At 41.0% G+C, this 21,083-nt stretch overlaps 2 protein-coding genes across 4 annotated transcripts in view; one reads left to right on the top strand and one right to left on the bottom strand.

The window, feature by feature from the left end:
• The window catches only part of IGF1R (insulin like growth factor 1 receptor), a 278,513-nt gene extending 260,696 nt beyond the window's left edge, over window positions 1-17,817 (top strand). For all 3 annotated transcript variants that reach the window (XM_007053524.4, XM_037910757.1, XM_037910758.1), the window contains exons 20-21: window positions 2,162-2,296; window positions 10,186-17,817. In XM_007053524.4, the coding sequence (XP_007053586.2) occupies window positions 2,162-2,296; window positions 10,186-10,552 (502 nt within the window). In that variant the 3' untranslated portion in view covers window positions 10,553-17,817. The remainder of the gene's footprint in view (window positions 1-2,161; window positions 2,297-10,185) is intronic.
• Window positions 12,052-21,083, bottom strand: part of PGPEP1L (pyroglutamyl-peptidase I like) — a 28,071-nt gene continuing 19,039 nt past the window's right edge. The window contains exon 5 of the mRNA XM_037911088.2: window positions 12,052-13,212. Coding sequence (XP_037767016.2) covers window positions 13,203-13,212 — 10 coding nt within the window. The 3' untranslated portion in view covers window positions 12,052-13,202. The remainder of the gene's footprint in view (window positions 13,213-21,083) is intronic.

Genomic DNA, 21,083 nt, shown 5'->3' with positions numbered 1-21,083 from the left:
TGTCAAAATGAGAAAACTGCAGATGTCCAGACATCAGGATTTATAAGCTGTCAGGTGAAATGGCAAACTGTAAAAGTGTGTCTGGAGGGTTTGAAGGGCGAGGGTTTAGTTTGGTAATTCACTTTTTTATTGTTCTTAAAGACTGAGGAATGAGGTAACTAGGGAAGACTTTTTGTTGGGCGGCAAGGAGGGGGCTAAGATCTTAAAATTAATGCAATATCTTTTGGGAACCAGAGCCACAAAGTCTTTCTGTATGATAGATCTTTGCCATTTACAATTTCTGTTAGATCTGCTAAACTATTTTAAAGAAGCAATGCAGATTTGTTCCTTGCAATGTAATCTCTAGGGTGTAAATAGCACTCAGGAAATAAACTCAGTAGCCCCTTTCCTGTGGCTATCAGAATAGCAGTCAGGCACCAAAAAGTGGAGCAGAGATTTTTATTTTATTTTGTTCCATGTGTAACTACATAGTTGCAAAACCCTTTTGTCATTTCTGGTTTAAACAGGAACCCATTTTAGATATAGTGGATAACCTGAGATGTAAAAGCACTCTACCATAACTGGCTAATAATATTGAACTCTTGTTTTCACAACACAAACCTAACTACTAGCACACAGCCCAGTAAGTTGGGCTGGGTGCAGTAGTGGTGAAAACAAGGATCTGATTTTGAAAGCATAGAATTGTTCTTCTTTGCTGCTCAACAGTGTGTAAATGAGATGACTCTTCATTCCTGCAGAGATTGTTGATATTATTGTACATCTTGATCTAATGTTAGTTTACAAAACAGATGTTTTAAGAAAATTTCTGTAGGTGCATCAGGCCATTTAAAATGTTAAGTTTTATCTTTAATTACATGAAGGAGCTGCTTAGTTCTATGTAAGCTTGTCATGGAAAAGAAACAGGACATTTTTCACAAGTGCTTTTAAATCATAATTATACTTGTCTCTATTACCTAATGAACAGCTCAGGCTACTAGATCAGCACCTTTCTCCTACTGTTCTTTTGCAGATATGTACATAGGTACCCTGTGTCTTGCAAAATGACAGTTGAGCTTCCCAAGAGGGTTTAAATGTTCGAAACCGATCTTAGTAGCACAGCGTTGGCTCTTGGTGCAAGAGGCCCGGAAAGATGTAAATTTTTGCCTCCTATATGATTAAAAGCAAGCGAGTTGCATTAGATGCTGTCATGTCTCAGATATGTCTTGATGTTTGCATTGCGTCTGTAAGTTGGCATGTGGGAGAACCTAAAGCAGAGTGACAAATCGAGAAACCAGTATTCACCGAAAAGTATTCCTGTGCCACAAGCAGATATTTATATGGAGAACAAACCATATGGCATTTGCAGGCTTACATTTTAATAGGTAGCCATGTCATGGCTGAACTGGGAAAAACTCAGACAAAATGAAGGGAAAAAAGCAGCTGCCCTCAGATGAGGGCTATGCTCCTGCATGCTTGTCTTCCTGAGCTCCCTTTCTATCCCCATTTGCTAAAAGTACCTGAATATGTGAGAGAATTAATGTCACATGAGTAGTTTTCCGTTTTTTGTTTGTTTGTTTGTTTTTTTTTTTTTTTTTTTAAACCTGTCAGGGTTACACTCATCATTTCAGGGGCCTTTCAGGCTCAGCCTCATCTGTCACCGCAGCATTTTATATTCAAGTGTAATTCTTAGGCTTAAAGAGTTACATGATTTTAAGGGTTTTTTTTATAATGAGTTTAGTGAAGGGCTGTCTGCTGGACTAAAACTAAACACAGAAACTGGACGTGAGCAGCTCTCTTCACTGCTCTCTCCACTCCACCCACTCCCACAAATGCCCCTCATACCTGAATTTGGAAGGTGCACCTGTGGAGAGAAGAATGGACAAAGCAGCTAGGCTGCCAGTTAGAGTCAAGAACAGTGCTGGTTTTTGTTGACAGAGAGCCTAGACGGAGACCCCCAACTCATTAACATTGGGCTGCCACGTAGCTAACCGATGTCAACAGCTCTTGGTCACCACCAACTCAGAGTTATAATGGTGGCTTAGCAATGAAAGTTTTCTTATCGTGTTACCAGTATCCTGAGCAGTCAAGTTGGTGAGGGTTTTTGAAGAAGACAGCCCGCCATAGTCTAAACCAAAATCTTGCTTGTTTGCTTAACGCTTTTTAAGTTGTAATTGTTTTCTAGGTCCTTTGGTGTTGTCCTTTGGGAAATTGCAACATTAGCAGAGCAACCATACCAAGGCATGTCCAACGAGCAAGTTCTTCGCTTCGTGATGGAGGGAGGCTTATTGGAGAAACCAGACAACTGTCCTGATATGCTGTAAGTATCTCCTGTCATCTTTATTTTTCACTTTGGGCTTGATTGCGGTGCACTCCTCTGATGTCCTCTTTAAACTGTGATGCTGAGTTACGAAGGTAAATCCAACTATTACTATAGTGGAACACTGACATATAGATAATGTTCTAATGAGAGCGTTAGATAAAATAATTATGGGCTTGAGTCTGGTGGCAGTTGAGAGAGCACGTTCATACTCTTGTGAGCTGACCGGACTGTTTTTAATTCATTGATGTTGTGGTATAACTGTTGGAAGCATCAACAGTCTCTCTTACAGCATGGGCTCTGTCTTACTCATGGGATCAGCCTCGTTCTGACCTCCTCCTCCAAGAGCTGCAGTGCTACATCTGTTTTGAGCCAAGTATATTTAACATGTCCCTTCTATGTAACCTCCTTTCTCCTCTCTTTTCTCCCATCTAAATCCAAATAAGCAACTATAAAGGCAGAATGAAGGATTGTTAAAATGCTCTAGCAGTGCTAGTTTCTATTTGAACTGTCCCTGTAAACTGAACATGTGCCTTAAAGTAACTTTGCTAGTAGTAAGAATCCCACATTAGCTAAACTTAGGTTCTCAAATAAGCTGCTAAAAAACGCTTGTTTTCTATATCCCAGGAAATATAAATTGTGTAAAATAAATGTTTCTGTTTGGGGAGATTATCCGAGTCGTCTTTCTTAAACTTTTCTGTTTGATTTAAAATAATGTGGTTGGATATAAAAAGAGAAAAGCAGGAGTTTGGGGCGGCTGAAATAAATTGTGAATTAACCCTTTGGAATCCAAGCTTCCTAATTCAGCATGCAGATAAAATAATGCAATAATTCTTCTTCCCAGAGCAGCTCTGGACCTATTACCACAGTTGATAGCACTCATTGCATTGAGGTCAACATTTTCTCCTCCCTTCACAATTGCCTTTCCTGTAAGCATAAAGAGAAAGAAATGTCCAAATAGCTTTATCCAGTCCTATTATCAGTGTTTAATCAAGTCTCATTGCTCCAGAGTGTCTACAGCTACAACAGGCTTCAGCCTTTCGCTTTACATTGTTAAAATACTTCTGCTGGGTTTTGTGTACAGTAGTTTCAGTTGTTCAGTCTTTTACTACTTTGATATGCTTCCCAAACTAGCTTTCTGGCAGGAAATGCTGCGTCTTGCAGTTATTGAAATTTGTTGGAGGCCCACGGAAGGGATGCAATCACTTAAGGGCATCAGCTGCTTGGGATTCTTAGGAAAAGAGCCTCTGGCTGGAGGACTTGCTTTGGTTTCAGATGACAGTCAGTGTTTTGTTGTTGAAGGAGGATGGGCCGTGGGCAGTGGAAGGAGGAGGTCTGACTGCCATATGACGCCCCCATCTCACATTCTTTCCCTTCCATGATTCTGTGGAGAATTTCTGGCAGTCAGATGGCTTTGAAATTATGCTTGACATTATGGGAATTATACAGCAGGGGCTGGGCATGTGGAGGGACCTAGGTAAGGTGATCTTGTTTCAGGCAGCCCTAGGAAAGCAAGTTGTACAATGGGAATGAACTTGGCAAGGGATTTAGCTTTAGAAATTCCTCATTAACCTGGCATATGAATAGAAATTATAGAAGCATAGGGCTGGAAGGGACCATAATAGGTTATCTATTCTATCCCCCCCAGCGCAATGAGGCGGGCTTAAATATACTGTGGTGGGAAAATCTCTCCCCCCATCCCTCCAACTGACACCTCCTCTTCTCCAGGGGGAGAGGGAAAATAGAATCTATCCTGCCAGTTCTCCCCTTCCGTCCCCTGGCAGGGACGGATGGGTGAGTGATGCTTCATAGATTGGATTGTGCATAAAGTGCCTCTGCATCTTCTAAGAGGCAGAAAATTAAAAGTGCTTTTAACTCTTGAAGCTTCAGTGACTTGCCCCACCCTCCCTCGCAGCCTGCCCTGTTCAACAGACTCCCCATTCTGGTCAAATCCACGTGAAAGCACCAGAGATGTGCCCTAACTCAGCTCTACACGCAGACATTTGCTTGGCTGTCAGTGAGCCTATTCAGAGTTGCTAACTCCTTGCTGAGCCAGTTCTTCACATCCCCTCTCTTGCCTACACGGCAGCCCATCAACGTGAGATGTTGTAAAACTGTATCACCAAACAACGTCTGGGGATCACAGCCAGGGCTGATGAGTGGGGAGGAAAGAGAGGACAGTGGTACATCAGCCCTGTGGTCGGAGGGGCTCCCAAAATGTCTTTTAACATCTGTGTAAATAAAGCGAAATGGGAGAGGGTAGGGTCCCAGTGAATATGATGTACTGGAGCCCCAAATTTCTCTCCACAAGCCTGACCACAACCACTCCAATTAGTGAGCTCTTCCTTTTATATCTCTATGGGTACACACACAGCAGTGGTCAGTATGCAGAGATCTCTCTTCCCCCACCTTTATTCCTCCCTGTATATCAGGGGTTCTCAAACTGGGGGTCATGACCCTCAGGGGGTTGTGAGGTTATTAGGTGGGGGGTTGCGAGCTGTCAGCCTCCACCCCCAAACCCTGCTTCGCCTACAGTATTTATAATAGTGTTAAATATAAAAAAGTGTTTTCATTTATAAGGAGAGGTGCACTCAAAGGCTTACTGTGTGAAAGGGGTCACCAATACAAAAGTTTGAGAACCACTGCTGTATAGCCTGTTTCTGGTCATCAATGGGTATGTCAGGAAGAAGAAAATCCTTGGAAAGTACATTTCTGGGCATTGTTCTAAGGCACAGATGGCCCTGGAATTCGGTGCTACTCTCATTGCACATCCTCCGTTTATGCAAGGCAATTGTTGGCAAACATTCTATGAAGACCTATATCAAATGTGGGAAGTTCCTTTTTTTGGTGGAGGGGGATAAGTGTGATGATGTTTTTCTCTCTGGTTTTGACCCTTAAGACTGGAAGGTTTTTCTTGCAAAGCATTGTGTTCCCCTGGCACGTCAGCCCCACTGGGAATTGTTAGAGTGCAGCCACCACAGAGATGCATCAACCGTAATTCGGTCTGCCTGTCGATGGAAGGTATTTTAATATTCAGTTCAAGGTGTCCAGGAAGCTAAGTCAGTTTGCTGCAGGAAAGTCAGTACACTTCTTGCGCTTAGCATAGTGTACATGGCAAGCCCGGAAGGGGAGCTAGGAATGAGGCAGTATAAATGTACCGCAAGACACACCTTTGTAGCCGTGGGGCCTCCTTCTCCAAATGTGTCTGTTTTGAAAGCAGCTAAAATAAAATGGTGGGTGGCTGATGTCTGAGGAGGCAACCTACATGTTTACCCTTTGGGGTAAATTGGAGCACAGTGTAGTACAAAAGCTCCCCCCAAAGGATGGAGAGGGTAAAATGCTACACAGGAAAAACCACCACGACCCTCGCTGGTTAATAATCTACTACATTAACTATCCAGATTACGGAAACACAGCAGTACATGTGAGCAATGCTCAGGGCTATTTCTCTTAGACCCCCCCACCCCCGCCACACACACTGCAGTGTCAAAGGTTCTGAGGTTCCATCTTGTGTGGATGTTATGCTTGTATGTTGCTGTGCTTTGCTACCTTCTATCAGTAGAGAGTCATTAACTTCTAGATGGATCAGAAAGAAAGGACACTTGAAGAATGTGACAAATTTTATTTTGCAGTGGGGTTTTCCCTTGTGCCCATTCAAAGACAGACCTTGTTGGGTGGCATTAGGCAGTTGCATTAGCGTTCAGAGAAGTGGAAAGTATTTGAAAAGGAACTAAGTGCCAAAGAAATGACATTTTTAGGTGGTTGTACTTGTTTGGGTATGAGGGTGAAGGTATATTTTCCATAATGTCACACATTTGACCATACAATAGGACACGGGAGCTGGACATCAGTAATAACCTAGGAGATGTGTTGCTGCTTTTCCTCCTTTTGCCACGTAAGTAGCATCTTATATACTGCAGTTGTAATAGCAGTGCGCTGCGCGTCACACTGCAACTGTGTACATCAAGGAATTTTGTTACTGTTAAAGCTCCTAGTGTGTTCCCGCTGGGATTTTAAAAGTTAGTTTAGTTGAGGCAGGAGGGAGAATTCTGTGTTTGAAGCAAGAATGCTTTGAACACTGGCTTCCCTCATCTGTAGCTTAGATTACCAGCCAGTTTAAACAGTTCTGATTTTTGCTTTGTCTGTGGTTACGGCTCATTTTAAAGCCAGGAGCTACCGCGTGCACCGCTTAAGACAAATACAGAGGTCATTCCTGCTTTTTAGCGGATGTAGTGGGCAGCAAGATAGTAACAGCCCTTACTCTTCCTTCTAAGTTCCTAGCTGTCATGAGACCCAGTTGTAAGGAATCAACTCTGATGCATATTACAAATATATATTGAGTTAATTATGGTCTCTCGTAGTCGCTCAAAATATTAAAAAGGAATATGGCTTTTCTAGCAATTTATCTATTTAATGCCCCAGTGCAGAAAGTACAATGACTTTTGCTGCATTTCTGTGTAAGTAGAAAGTGGAAAATTCATTTCAAGGACACTCAATATTCTGCTGCTTGGTGATTGCTGTAATTTCCCAGGTCTGGCTTGCCATCCCTCAGGTATTTTAAAATAAAAAGAGAGTTTTATCCGTCCGTAAATTCTTCCAATTGTCTACTGGAAAGTTTTCTTATTGAGATGGTGTAAACAAGGCCTCCAATCCCACAGAGTAAAAAAGAAGAAAAGAAAAAAAAACCCTTCCTTTTATGGGAAGTACTCTTAAGGTTTTTGATTCTGGAATGGCTTAAAAGAAACATCACATGTTCTTGTTTGTGCTGATGTCACATGGATTACTTCACTGCTTGTGGCATCTCCTTAGCATTGCCCCTAGGCCGCAGGGCTCTGAGCCAGTGAATATCCAGTGTTCTTGGCCCCAGCTGATGCTTCTATTCAGGAACATAGCAGTCAGCCGGAGAGAAAACAGCAATGAAGTATCAGAAATGGATTTTATATATTTGTGTGTGTGTGTGTCTAGATATAGATAGTGTGTGTGTCACAGACTTTCTCTTCTTTTGTAGGGAGGGGAAGACACATTTTTATAGGTTGACTTCAATCTAAATATAAAGGTTTTAAAAATAAAAAAAAACGTTTTTGTACGTATACATGTACGTTGTGATGCAGCGGCTAGCAGTTTATTTGATTTTTCGTGCTACAGATTGTTTTTCTAGATTACTTTTAGTCTTTACATGTTAAACGGTCATAATCAGGTAGTTGATTTTTGTTCTTGATAATATCAAATTGTACCCAACAGAAATGTGTTTGTAGCTGAAAGAAACATTTCAGTGAAGATCATTTTTGTTTGGATTTAAACATTCCCCCCAAACATGGCAGCATGCTATCTCGCTTATCTGTTTCTTTTCTCCGTAGTATCAGTGCCTCCCACAAGTAAAAATAACAATAATTCTGTCTCTCTTCCTTGCTGACAAGAAGCAGATTTACTGAGTGTTGATTTTGTTTCTTTTTGGAAGTATGTACCCATGACTTTGAAGGTAATAGTGCAGAAAATCCTGGGTGAAGACATGAGTGAGTGCATGAGAACTAGAAAGTGAAACTAGCTAGTCTGTTTTCCTTGCATGCAGAATATACTGCAAAAAATAAACAGTAAATTGTGAAAAGTAAACTGGATGCTGGAAATTCTTCCATTGGGGTTAATTAGAGTTACTGGGGTATTGAGGATTACAGTGGCTTTAAGTCACCTTTGTACTGTCCCAATCCTGGGCTGCTCTGGAGACCGGAGAACATCCTAGCATAAGTTAGACAAACGTTGGGGCCCTTCTAAATTATGGAGCCTCCCTGGGCTGTCCTATGGGCCGCAGCACTGTCTGGAATCTCCACAGTACTGTTTGCTGTGGTCACATCTCAATATACCCTCCCACCTCCAGCATGCTGCTTGTGAGGGGTTCCTCGGGACGCACCCTCTGACTGTCTTCCGTAGTGTCCATGCTGGGAAGTAGTCCCTGCCCAGATGTGGGGGTTTAAGAGCCTGTTTATGCTGCTCTGGCATGAAGGAGCCAGAGTCAGTGGTGAGGCTTTTTTAACTCAACAGTGTTTGTCTCTTTAAAAATCAAAATGTATTTCCTCGGAAATAGTTACTTTGGTAATGTATTTCAAAAGTGGATTCTCCTTAGCCCAGATGACTCTGATATTGAACCTATATAACAGGGAACACTTTTACAGGCATTTCAATTTGATTTTACTTGCTTTTGTCAGGAGTAGGTGTGAACCAAGCTTGCAGAGGGTTAAATGCCTTCTTGGACATCTGATTTATTTCTCTTTAATCCTTCATTAACTTGGGGATGTTTTACATATTGATCAAAGCCTATAGACAACATAATTTGGGGAATAGAATGCTGACTATATGATCTGGGAAAATCCATGTTACAAGTCTAAAGTTTTATTTAAATAAGTCAGATCTCTGAGGATAGTCTTGTTTTAAGAGGCTTAGGCTGTTTAATGAGCATAGTTGAAATCTATGTTGGTATTAGTATGAGTAGTCACCCCCAAACCATTGGGGGCTATCTATAAATTCTGTAATCCATTAGGGTAGACCTTAATTTTGCATGAGTGCATGTTTGAGTGTTGCAAGGAGATGGGTGATCTGTGAGGGCGAAATACTGAGTTGTGTTGCATTCAAAGTGCAGACTGATCTGAGAGGAATATCCAGTCTTGCAATGTCATAAAAAAATGCTATTTTCATTATACGTGTGTTGCTGTTGCATCCTGTGGTTTTGTTTTGCCAGTGTGGGATGCTGTCACAGATGTATTAAAACAGGTGAGCTGTAAAATATTACTGCATCGCTGGCTAAAAGTAAAAATCAATTGAGAGTTTAAAGCAAACTGGGTTGCAACATTCAAATTTACAAGGCATTCAAGGTGATGGTTCTCTCTCTCAGAAAACATGGTGTCACCTTTTTGCTTTCCAGGAGTTTGACATGGTATGGTTTTTCTTTTTCTTTTTTCTTTTTTTTTTTTATTGAAGGCCAGACTTACGAGACAGGGGATTATATGTGAGAAAGCGTTGACTCTGAAAAGTACCAACTAGTCGAAGTAGTTAATTGACTGAATGTGATCTCTGTGTGATGTTGTGGCAAAGAGGACCAGCCGTCTTTGAATGAAACAGGAGAACGTTGAGTAGAGGTGGAGAGGTGATATATGGTATTGATGAGAGTGCTACTGGTGTCCATAACGTACAAAAAGTATTGAAAAATTGGAGACGATTCAGATAAGCACTGCAAAAAGGAGTGCATATTTGGGAAAACACTGTGCAGTGAAAGACGTAAAGACGTCCTGCAAAAAGACGTCAGTCTGTTTAGCTTCTCTGTCCATTTTAGGTGATTTCTTCCTCATTCTTCCTTTAATCAGGATTGAATGTTTCTCTAAATATATGCTCTAATTCAATCATCATTTATTGGACTCTATGCAGGAATTACTGGCTGACATGTCAGTGGCCTGTGGTGTTCAGGAGGGCAGACTAGACAATTACAGTGGTCCTTTCTGGCCTTTACAATTTAGTAAACTATGTTCTTCATAACTTTGGTGCAAATAATCTGCCTGAATCGCTCCTGTATCCTATAGCATATTCAAACTTGTCAATTCGAAACTGGGGCGGGGGGGAGCCAGGTTGTAACTCCACCGAGGGTATTTCTGGTTTTAGGAGACTTGTACTCTTGGTGTTGTATTTCATATTATGAATACTTTTGTTCAGTGCAATTAAGCAATGGAACCTGTGTAATGGCAGGATGTAGAAGCATTGTGTGGCTGCAGTGTGAAAAGTCAGAATGGAGTGTATTTCAGGGTTCAGAAAGGACTTATGTAAATATATCAAATTGCATATGCGTATTATTTTGCTAGGATTTTTTTGTTTTTATGGTGGGTTTTTTTTTCCTTTTTTCATTCCAGGTTTGAGTTGATGCGGATGTGCTGGCAGTACAACCCCAAGATGAGGCCCTCCTTCCTGGAAATAATCAGCAGCATTAAGGATGAGCTGGATCCAGGATTCAAAGAGGTCTCCTTCTTCTACAGTGAAGAGAACAAGCCTCCAGACACCGAGGAACTCGATCTGGAGACTGAAAACATGGAGAGCATTCCTTTAGATCCCTCCTCCACCCTCCAACCCACTGACAAGCACTCAGGACATAAAGCTGAGAACGGCCCAGGCGTGGTGGTGCTGCGGGCCAGCTTTGAGGAGAGACAGCCGTACGCACACATGAACGGGGGACGCAAGAACGAACGGGCCTTACCTTTGCCCCAGTCTTCGGCCTGCTGATCCTTAAAACCCAGAATCTCACAAACACACACACACACATTGGGGGAAGAAAGAAAGAAAAGAAAATATATTCAAAAGCCTACTGTACCTCAGTGGATCTTCAGAACTGCCATAGCTGCACATGGGAGAATCCTCTTTTCAGTAAACACGTTAGTTTTTCTTTGTTCAATATGCAAGCAGATGTTTATTTCAGTAAAGGACTCCGTTCAGTGGGGCACACAGTCAGCCTTTTAAAACTCTAATGTTAACACTTAATAGCAACAGAAAACTTGAGATCTGATGTGTCTCTTCTCTTTCTCTCTCTCTCTCTCTCTCTTTCTTTCTGCTTCATAATGGGAAACATATCTGCGTGCAAGTTCAACCATACAGCACTTTTATCAGATCAAAGAAATTGCAGGCCAGGTGGCTCCCTGTTAGCCCTTGCAAGCACCTGCTTAACACTGTAGGTCTTTATAAAGACAGAAAGAAGAAAAGAAAAAAAGACTGGATTTTTAATGTTACTCTAACCTTTTTAGGAACACATAAAAGAATTAAAAAAGGGCCATCATTCATCCAAGGTTGTTACCATTTTCAACGCTGCCAAATTTTGCCAAAAAACTGAACTTTTTTGGGGTGGTGGTGGTTTTGTTTCGTGGGGTGGGGGGGGGTGTTTGTTTTTGTAGGCTTGGAAGGAGCACAGTAATCAACTGCTCCATTTAAAAGAGATACTGACCAATACACTCCATTCAATCATACACTGGTATTTTAAAAAAATCAGATTGTCTAGATCTTTTTTTCAACTGGACAAAACGTGATTTGTTTTCTCATGATGGAGAGGAAAGGGGGGCAGGGTTTAGAAACAGCCCTCCCCCCACCCACCCTCCCCCACCAAGAATTCTGGACAAAACTGGCAGTGGTGAGCCAAATATCACACACACATACACACACTCTGTCTCTCTCTCTCGTACACTCTATATATACTTCGTGCAAAAAGTCGACCGCACGCCAAAAACAGCAAACCAGCCTGAAATGAACCGGAAGGGATCTCCATCATTGCAGCCTGCCCTCCTTCTCAGGCTAGCAGGAAAACACGTGTCGAAACAAAAATTGGAGAAGACAAAAAAGCGGTAACGGATTCAAGTATACGACGCTTTGTTGACCTTTTCTCTCTGTTATTAGACTTCTCGAAGGGTTAAGACTTCTTGAAGGGTCTTGCAGTTCTATGTTAGACCATGGATCATTTGCATACACATTGTCTTTTGTGTCACTTTTATAACTTTTTTACGGTTCAGATACTCATCTATATGTCTGTACAGAAAAAAGCTGCTATTTTTTTTGTTCTTTATCTTTGTGGATTTAATCTATGAAAACCTTCAGGTCTGCCCTCCTTCCCTTCCCCCCACTCCAACAAATTTCTTATGCTTTGTACTATAGTGTGTAACTTTTACTTCCTTCTTCCTAGTAATTGATCCCTGTAACATGATTTGCCATGAACTGTGTAATGGCTTTTTATAAATACATTTCCTCCTTTTTTTTTTTTTTCCCCATTAGTTGTTTTACAACATCTTGGCTGTGTGGGATACAGAGCTGTTGAAGGGACTGGGGGAGAAGGGGTAATTAACCAGTAGCACTCCAGTGGTGCTGTGGTAGTGGTGGTTTTAACCACACCCTCCCTCCCTCCGCTAACCTCTGCCCATGCAGCACGCGAGTCTGTTACAGTGCAAGGCACGATACAAACTCAGGTCAGAAAAAAAAAGGTTACCTATTGAGTACATTCTTGTTCAGTGTTCCTATTCATCATTGTACAAGAGTCGGACCCCACTCCTTCCTTTGCCTCTTATTTTGGTTGTGACACACGCATATATATATATTTTTTTAATTGTTGGGTACAACAGCGGACACCAGGCTTTTGGGTCTCTATTTTTTAAAATGAATATTTTAACCCTTCCATCCCATGAACAACAGCTGTGTCTAGTCTACATCAGTTGAGCTGTCCGTGCCAGGCGTTTTTATGTAGATGGCCATTCAACGCTCTGATCTAGCAGACCTCAGCTACTAGGTCTTCTCATTAGAAGATGTTGAAAGGCCACATTTCTGGGCTGCACCTTGTTCAAGATCCCATCCCCCTCCTCCCCCGATTTGCCAGCAACCTCGATGATAGCATGCTGTGGAGATCATGCAGGGAGGATGAGTGTGCCCTCAAGTGGGTGGGGGCCACCAGGTTTGCTAGCAAACAGTTAAATGCAGCAGCTGTGGAAACGTGTACAAATACAAGCTTGTTGCTCAGACCATAGACCAAACTTCAGCACAAAAGAGAATAGTAGCTTGCTTGTTTGGCAGAGGAAGCTTTCTGAATGTGGTGGGCAAGGAGGCAGGGTTTAAGGAGGGTGTGGTGGGGGCCATGATGTAAGTCTAAAATAAAGGAGCCATAACAGTTGCTCATCTAAAGTTAGTTATAGCATCTAACCCCTTGTTTAGCACTGATCCAACCAAATGATGGCAGTAAAGAGGTTGTTCTGGGATGGAAATGTTAACTTTTTTTGAGTAAGAACAAAGAATTAAAATATACTGATTGCTCGTTGTGACTGGAGATTAAAAAAAAAAATGTTTGTAGTGCTTTTTGCTTGTGTAGTTTTAGGTCCCACTATCTTCTCTTGCCTCTGTCCCATAGTTATTTTTCCCTTTAAAGAAAAGACAAAAAAAAAAAAAACAAGTTAATTAAGAAGGTATTCTATGTAGGATTTTTTTATTTATTTTTGTGATATCAGTTTAAATCACTGTAGAGATGCCCCATAATAAATTTAAATACTGAGATAAGGGTTTTCAAGTATGACAGGGGGACAGTTTTTGATTTTTTTCAAACATTTATCTACCTCACTCTTATTTTTTTATATGTGTATATATAAAAAAAATACATCTCACATTTCTCAGCAGCCGATAGAAATGCCGTTGATACTGGTAACTTCTCACTCACTCTACAAACCACATACTCTAGGTTTTGGAGAGAAGCGGTCGCTACTTTTCCCAAAGGGTCACTTCAGAGGGTTCTCATGTTATTTTATAGCAGTTTGCCCTTTTTTGGTAGCATTTTTAAGATTTATGTTGTGGGGAGGGGAGGAGACACACCTGAGAATCGTTTGACCTAAGACCACCATTCTTCAAGGAGTCTCGGAAGCTGTGAAATGCCCTGACGTTGCCAGTCACAGTTCAGCAAATCGCTGTATGTTCTGCTGAGCTGGGAGAGAGCTGACAGCTGTAGGGGGATTGAATGATGGTATTTGATCAAATTCATTATGGAAGCCAATTGTTTACCATATTTGAAAGTCCAGGGTTGTTAAAATGAAATAAACGGCCTTTTGGTTAATCCTTAAGAGTGGGGCTAAGTCATTCTTGCCAGTTTTTCTCAGATGCCACAAGCACCAAAAGGACATTTGACTGAATCAGCACCTAAAAGGAACTTGGAGCATACAGCAGTAGCATTGCTGTCTTGACCAAGTCAAACAGGGCAAAAATATCACAGGCTACCTGATAACACTAGACTGCGTTGACAACGTGGGGTCTTTACATTTGCTACTTCTGTTTGGCAAGAGCCCTGATTGCTCAAAACTACATGTTAAATGGGAAATTTGAATGTGCCAGGAGAAATCCAGTCCCTCCCAACCCCCTCCCTACACATACTTCATCACTCTGGATTCTGATGGACCAGCCGTCAAATTCTGACTTCCCTCTGACAGTGCTTACCTGGTTTACAAGCATACAGTACTAACATAACACAAGCCCGCCATTAACACAATGTATAAGGTTTCTCTTTTTTTCTGATTCTGGCAGCTGTTCATGCAGGTGTTAGCTGTGGTATCTGAATAATGTGGCGCTTGGATACTTTGAGATGTACATGGCCTCTTGACTATACAGTGGTGCGGTTAAGTACGACAGAGTTTGTCTTTGGAGGGAGCGTTTCTCCCTAACACCAGAAAAAGCCAACAACATTTCAGATTGACTGGGTTTCCTTTTTGTTTTTTAATTTCCCTAATTTGACAGTGACCTTTTGGTGTAGTGACTGCTCCTCTCTCTTGCACATACTGATTTCCACAACTGGAGATCCTCAGATCTTTCAGCTGGCTATGAGGGTTTTGTTAAAACTGTCCAAGTTAATGTTTTTGGGTTTTTTTTTTAATTGTTATATAGGTGGTTTAAAAAATATATTAGGAAAAAACACTAACAATATAGTACCCCATCGTGATAAACATTTCAAAAGCACTTAAATGAGAGGCAGTCATGTGACTAAACGAAGTATGCACATGTGATGACAAAGTCAGTTCTCTTGGACCAAACCACCTTCGCAAGTACCATTCTATTCTCTGCTCACAATTCTAGCCTAATTCCATGTTGGTTTCTACAGCATTTTGTTGTTGTTTTTTGTGCATTCTGAATAGCTTTATCTGCCTGGGTTTTTCATGCAGATCTCCCTTTAACAGTAAATAACATTGTGTATGTGAACAATGGAGAATTAACGGCTTGATATTGGCATAAAATGGCGAATTATGCTTCCTTTTCCTGAGAGACCACTGGCTTGCTGATATGGAGAATTTAGAACTTCTGCTGTGTTTGACTAAAACTGTAGTAATCCCATTTCTGAGCATGATTGATTAAAAAAACAAAAACCCACCCAATCCACAAAACAAGCGTTCTGACAAACGGTACCAAGATATCAGTAACAAACTGGCATCACTAAGGGAGCAAGAAAGTTTAAGTATGTGGGCCATTCTTCTCATCTGACTTTGTCATCATTAAATCTTTCAGTGGTACAGAAGGTGGTTTGGTTGCAGAGGAAGGTGACTATTGTATAAATACAGAAGTATCACATGCTTGATACTAAATATGATATTCTTTTTGTTGGGGTAATAGACTAGACACAGAAGCCGAGTATGATGCAAAACTTGAGGCCAGCACATGTTCCACCAAGCCTCTTTCTCGGTGTGATGCCTCCGTTCTTTAAAGCTGGTTCTAAGTGATGTATGACTCTAGATGTGTTTGCACTGATGCTCCTGTTGGTGTCAATAAAAAGCCCAGTTTGCCCAGGATGACTGGTCACCAGATGGAACTGCTATTAGATCCTCTGGGAACTGCTGAGGGGTGTTAAGTACAACCCAAGCCTAAATGAATGACGCTCCTGTTGTTGGTATACATATATGTATATTTTAAAAACCCTTTTCATTCCAGTAGTAGAAGTAACACTTTCTTCTGTTACTCTTTTTATTTTGTTTGTCAACAATGTATTTAATCACTGGGCTAAGCAACAATGGGGGAAAGTGCAAGAGATCCACTCCTTATTAACCAGTGAAAGCCAGATATTGCAGGTCTACTCTATGTAGTTGATGCAAACAGTAATTACAAATAAAGGATGATGTAGATTAAACATTAATTGCCAGAGGTGCTGAAGATACAGAACTGTGGGTAGTCAGGGGCTCAGCGAGTCCCTCGGTCCAGAAGACCAGTGGTTCTGAGTAAAGGCATTTAAATTACTTGTTTGTGCTTTTAAGAAACTCAACCGGGTCAGCTGGAATTGAGAATGGTCGTGAGGAGAGATGAGAACAAAGGATGGAAATACATATTCACACAGGCACGGGGCTTGGCAGAAGTTTGCGATCGTTCCAGAGCTTGGTATGTGGGACAGCATCAAGGCTCAGGCATCATCATTCTAATCATTTGGTACTTGTAAATAAACCTCTTAATTTCCCAGCTGTGGAGGTAAATTCATTACCAGGAGGTTTACAGAGGTCATTGGTCAATATGAATTGCTGTGCATCAACTCTCAGTCAGTGTGTTTTGCAAGTACCATATGACTATCGATAGTACGTGTGCATGTGCGAATGGTCATCTTTTTTGTATGCATTATGTTAATTAGTAATCCATTAGCATTTTCAATAGGGCTTTTAAGTCCAGTAGATTACGGGTAGTCAGTTGACGAAGATCTGGTTTACAAGAACTAATTAAATGTTTCATTGCATTTTGTAAGTACATGGAAGAATAATACATAGAATAATTTTATAAAATGTTTGTAGTTTATAAATGCCTATAAAATAATTTAAAGGCACTTTCCTGTGTCCGTGTGTGTGTGTGTGTATGTTTGTATATGATCAGGGTTTTTTTTTGATGGTACCAGTTTACTAGCTAGCTTTACAATATGCCAAAAAGGATCATTAACTTGTCCAACTCATGGTTCATCCCTTTCCCCCCAAGCTTTGTGTCCCAGTGTGCAGTAAATAAATTAAATAAAGAGTTTGGGAAAATGTTCTGTATCTTCAGTATCCTGGTCTTCCAGAACCCTCTGGTTTGGGTGGGATCATCTTAACTGGTCATTTCACTTTACTGTATAGTGCAGTTAATGGATTGAAAGAACCTCATTGGTTACGGAAACAGAATAGGTATTGCTGCTAAGCAGTCTTAGTTGTGTTATTCAGTACCGGTTTTTCTTATTGTTGCCAGGGTTGAAGGATGTGACTGCGTAATAGACAGCATGATGAAAGGCAGTTTTCAAAGTTATCATTGAATAAAAGAAAACTATGTTTACAGATTTCTTATCACTTCAAATCCGATGGTTTTGTGCAGCCTATACAAGTTATGTAGATATCTAGCATCATTAGAACTTTGTTGAGATGAACAAGGAAGGGTCCCTATTTATTTTTATTTAAGTAAGAATACCGAAGATCTTTCTTTCCCCTTCTCCCCCCAAATTAGACTGAACATTTCCCCTCCCCTACCTTTTGAAGGTTATGGATGGTTTAGATGCCTTTGAGAATTATCTTTCTGTTTTCTAAACCAGTGAGGTTTGAGTTGAAAGGATTGGCCAGAGTTTGTCTACCTCTGGGACAAAAACAAAACTAGAAAGCGCTATGGAACTGATGCATTTGCAAATACAACATTTATCAAGTTTTCTTGTTTAAAAAAGCTTTTTTAAAAAAAAAAATTAAAACAGTAATAACATGGCCAATTTATTACATTAAAAAAGACTTGCTGTGTATAAATTATTCCTAAAGAAATTCCTGTGTTTATATTAAAATGAATCAGTAGATGATAAAAAATTTCAAAATGTTTTTGTATATTCTGTTGTAAGAATTTATTCCTGTTATTGCGATATACTCCGGATTCTTTACATTATGAAAAAAAGGAAACTTTGTCTATTTTGAATGGCTGAAGCTAAGGCTCCTTTAGTTTCTCTTACTCTGCTTTTTTCTAGTAGTTACAGTACTACATGATTTAAGTTAAATAAAAGAATTCTGTATGCATTTGTCTGTCTTCTGATTTTTGTTATTTGCTAGCCCAAACTTAAGCAAAGAAAGTATAGTCCCAGAAAACTAAAAATTCCACCTCTCCTACATTTGATAGCCTGCCCCCTACAGTTTTTCTGGTGGGGTTTATTTTATTATATTTTATTTTATTTTATTTTTATTTAAGGTATCACATCTGTTTAGTGCAGGCATCGGCAACCTTTGGCATGCAGCCCGCCAGGGAAATCCACTGGTGGGCCGGGACGGTTTGTTTACCTGCAGGTTCGGCCGATTGCGGCTCCCTTGCCGCAGTTCACCATTCCAGGCCAATGGGGTCTGTGGGAAGGGCGGCCAATGCATCCCTCGGCCTGCGCCGCTTCGCACAACCCCCGTTGGCCTGGAACAGTGAACCGCGGCAGTGGGATCTGCGATTGGCTGAACCTGCGGTCGCTGCTGCTAAACAAACCGTCCCAGGCCTCATGCCAAAAGTTGCCGATCCCTGGTTTAGCGTCTAAGTGCTAGGCCTTCCCTGTTCGAGTTCCAGACAGCGTCACTGAGCTTGATTGTTGAAGCCCCAAAAGACTTTGAGTCCTTTATTTGTGGAGGTTGTAGGCTCCTTTGAAGGAGGCAAGATGCTGATTTCTTTGAAGGAAGCATATGTTCAGCCACTGCTCAAAGCCATCTCTAGACACTGGCAGTCTAATTATCAACCAGTACCTAAGTGCATTTTCTACTAAGACTATGAAAAAGGTTATGGCAAGACAGCTGTTGGTATCTTCATGCTTTTGACTCATTTGACCCTTGTAATTCAGGGTTTACAACACAGACACTGCATTTAATGGCATGATAATCATAGCTTGGAGTTGGATAAACATCAGCTCTCTGTGCTGATACATCTATCTGCTGTCTTTGTCACTGAGGAGGTGTTGATATGGTACCGGCTGAGAGGGCTGGCCTGCTTTTAGGTTGTTTCTATATCTTTTCTTTGGAGAAATCCCAGAGGGTCCAGTTGGGTGATTCCTCTCCTGCCCCAATGGCTGTTTCTTGAAGGGTATGTCATGGCTGGTTGGTCTCCCCTCTTATTCAGCATGTATGTGAAGCCATTCGTGAGGTTACCAAGGAGAATATGGGCTGAGCTGCTTTGAGTGCAACAGTGACACCCTACTTCATGCCTCTGTCCCGTCCAGTCCAGAGAGTGTGGTATGGAAGTGTATTTTAACGTGTTTGGCTGTGAGTGAGACATGGATGAGAGCAGTGAAAGGATTTGGCTGAAAGCATGTCACTGTTGGTTACCAAGGGATCTGCTTTGATTTCCAGCTGCTTTTGATGATCTAACGGCAGCAATGACCAAGACTCCTCTTTCCATCCATGTGGCTAAGAGGTCATTCTTTCCTCTTGCGTGCAGATCGTCTTACCATGATCTGGTGTGAAACTGGATTCCAGCAATGCTTGTCTTGAGAAATGACCCCTTTAAATCCATCCAGAAGCTGAAACTAGAGTGGAATGCAGCAGCTTGCTTTTTAAATGGGATTGTCTGCCATGACAACGCATGCAGCCCTGGTGCTCCATGAGTTGCCCTTCCTGTGGGAATGTAAGCTGTTGGGTTTTGATCTATAAAGCCCTGAATGGCCTGGGACCATCTGACCTCAAAATCTCTTCCCCCATGCTATACTGTGTATAAGGATTGCCTTTTTCATTTACAGCAGGGACACCTAGAGCATAGGGTAAGTGTTCTTTTCTTGTGATTGAAATCCAGTTTAATAACGGTGGTGGTTGTTGTTGCCAAATTGGAAAAATCCATTTTCGGTTGTAATCCCTAATTCATCAGAAGAAGTTTAGAGTCTGCTTTGATGCGCAGGCACACAATACCAGCAGGAAGTGATACCATCTCCTTTGTGCCAAAAGACAGCTCTCTCCCTAAAAACACACTGACTAAGCCTTTCAAAGGTGGTTCCTGCTAATGCATCCTGAAAGCAAATGCAAGGGTCACTGCTGAAAAGCTTTGTGAGTTTTTGAGGAGGGGACAGTAGTTTGGCACATAAAGGTAAACTGCTGTGCGTGTGTGTGTGGTGGGGGGGGGAGGCGGTGATTTTAAAGGTCCACAAGATGGGAGCATTGCGTGTGATTTTCATCCACAAATGAGAGCTTTTGTATGGCTGATCTATTCTTCTGGGCTTCAGGGGAAAAATTCTCCCTTGTGTGTATATGAAGTTGTAATTTTGTATGGTTGTAATCATGCACATCACCTCAGTTTTTTTATGTAAGCTGTACGAAGTCTATCTGCATATCTGACACCAGGAACAAACTTTCAACGTGCTTTTTAAAGCACTTTGTATCTTGACATTTCATTTCCCAAGTCTTTGGGGTTTGGGCAAGGTAGCCTTTTAAATACCATTTTCTTGAGACTTTTCCTTGTATCCTAAATCAGAAGTAAATTTGTTACCATTAGCAAGATAAATCACCAATCACTGGTGTTCCCCTAAAAGATTGTTTACATTTCTTCCTTTGTTTGTAATTTGTTTTACTTTCAAGTTTTTTATGTAATGAAAAAATGGCTAAAGTAAAGTTATTGTAGGATTTTAGAACATATTTTAATTCCCCCCTCCCATGCTATGTAATTTTTGGGTTTTTTTTTTTTTTAAATCTTAAGGGTTGCCTCAGAGGAAGGTAAAATAATTTTACTGTATTCTGAGAAACTTGCCTTGTTTTCTGTAAACCATCCTTTTTATTCATTCTTTTCCCCACACTGCTTTAACATCTCTAAGATAATTATTTGTAGTGCTCTTCCTAGAAAGTCTGCTGTTACCAATTTGGATAATGGCGGCACATGTATAAAAGCTGCTCTTCCATTACCATAATACAGAGAGGTATAATAGGTATAATCACAGATGTACCTATGACATTTAAAAAAAAAAAGCAGAATTAAGGAAAGCTAAACTTCTATTTAATTAAACACAGTTTAAGCAGTTAAGCCAGATTTGGTTTATGTGCTTTGTATTAGAAAAAATGGAAATTTAAAAAAACCCCAAAACAGTTGAGAAACAAACATCCCTTGAGTGTTGGCTTGATTTGATGGACATCCACTCAATAGCTACTGCAAAATAAAAATCCTTATACATGCGTTGTTTTGTGAGATCTCATAAACTAAATTAGATTGGAAAATTACCCAACTGTGTGTGTGTGTGTACACACACACACACACACACACACACACACACACTCTCTCTCTCTCTCTCTCTCTCTCTCTCTCTCTCTCTCTCTCTCTCTCTATAGCCCCACTTCCC

Source organism: Chelonia mydas, chromosome 10, assembly GCF_015237465.2.
Source record: "Chelonia mydas isolate rCheMyd1 chromosome 10, rCheMyd1.pri.v2, whole genome shotgun sequence".
In the NCBI taxonomy this organism is placed as follows: Eukaryota; Metazoa; Chordata; order Testudines; family Cheloniidae; genus Chelonia; species Chelonia mydas.
Note: the sequence above shows the minus strand (reverse complement) of the source record. Positions and strands in the feature narration are given on the sequence as shown.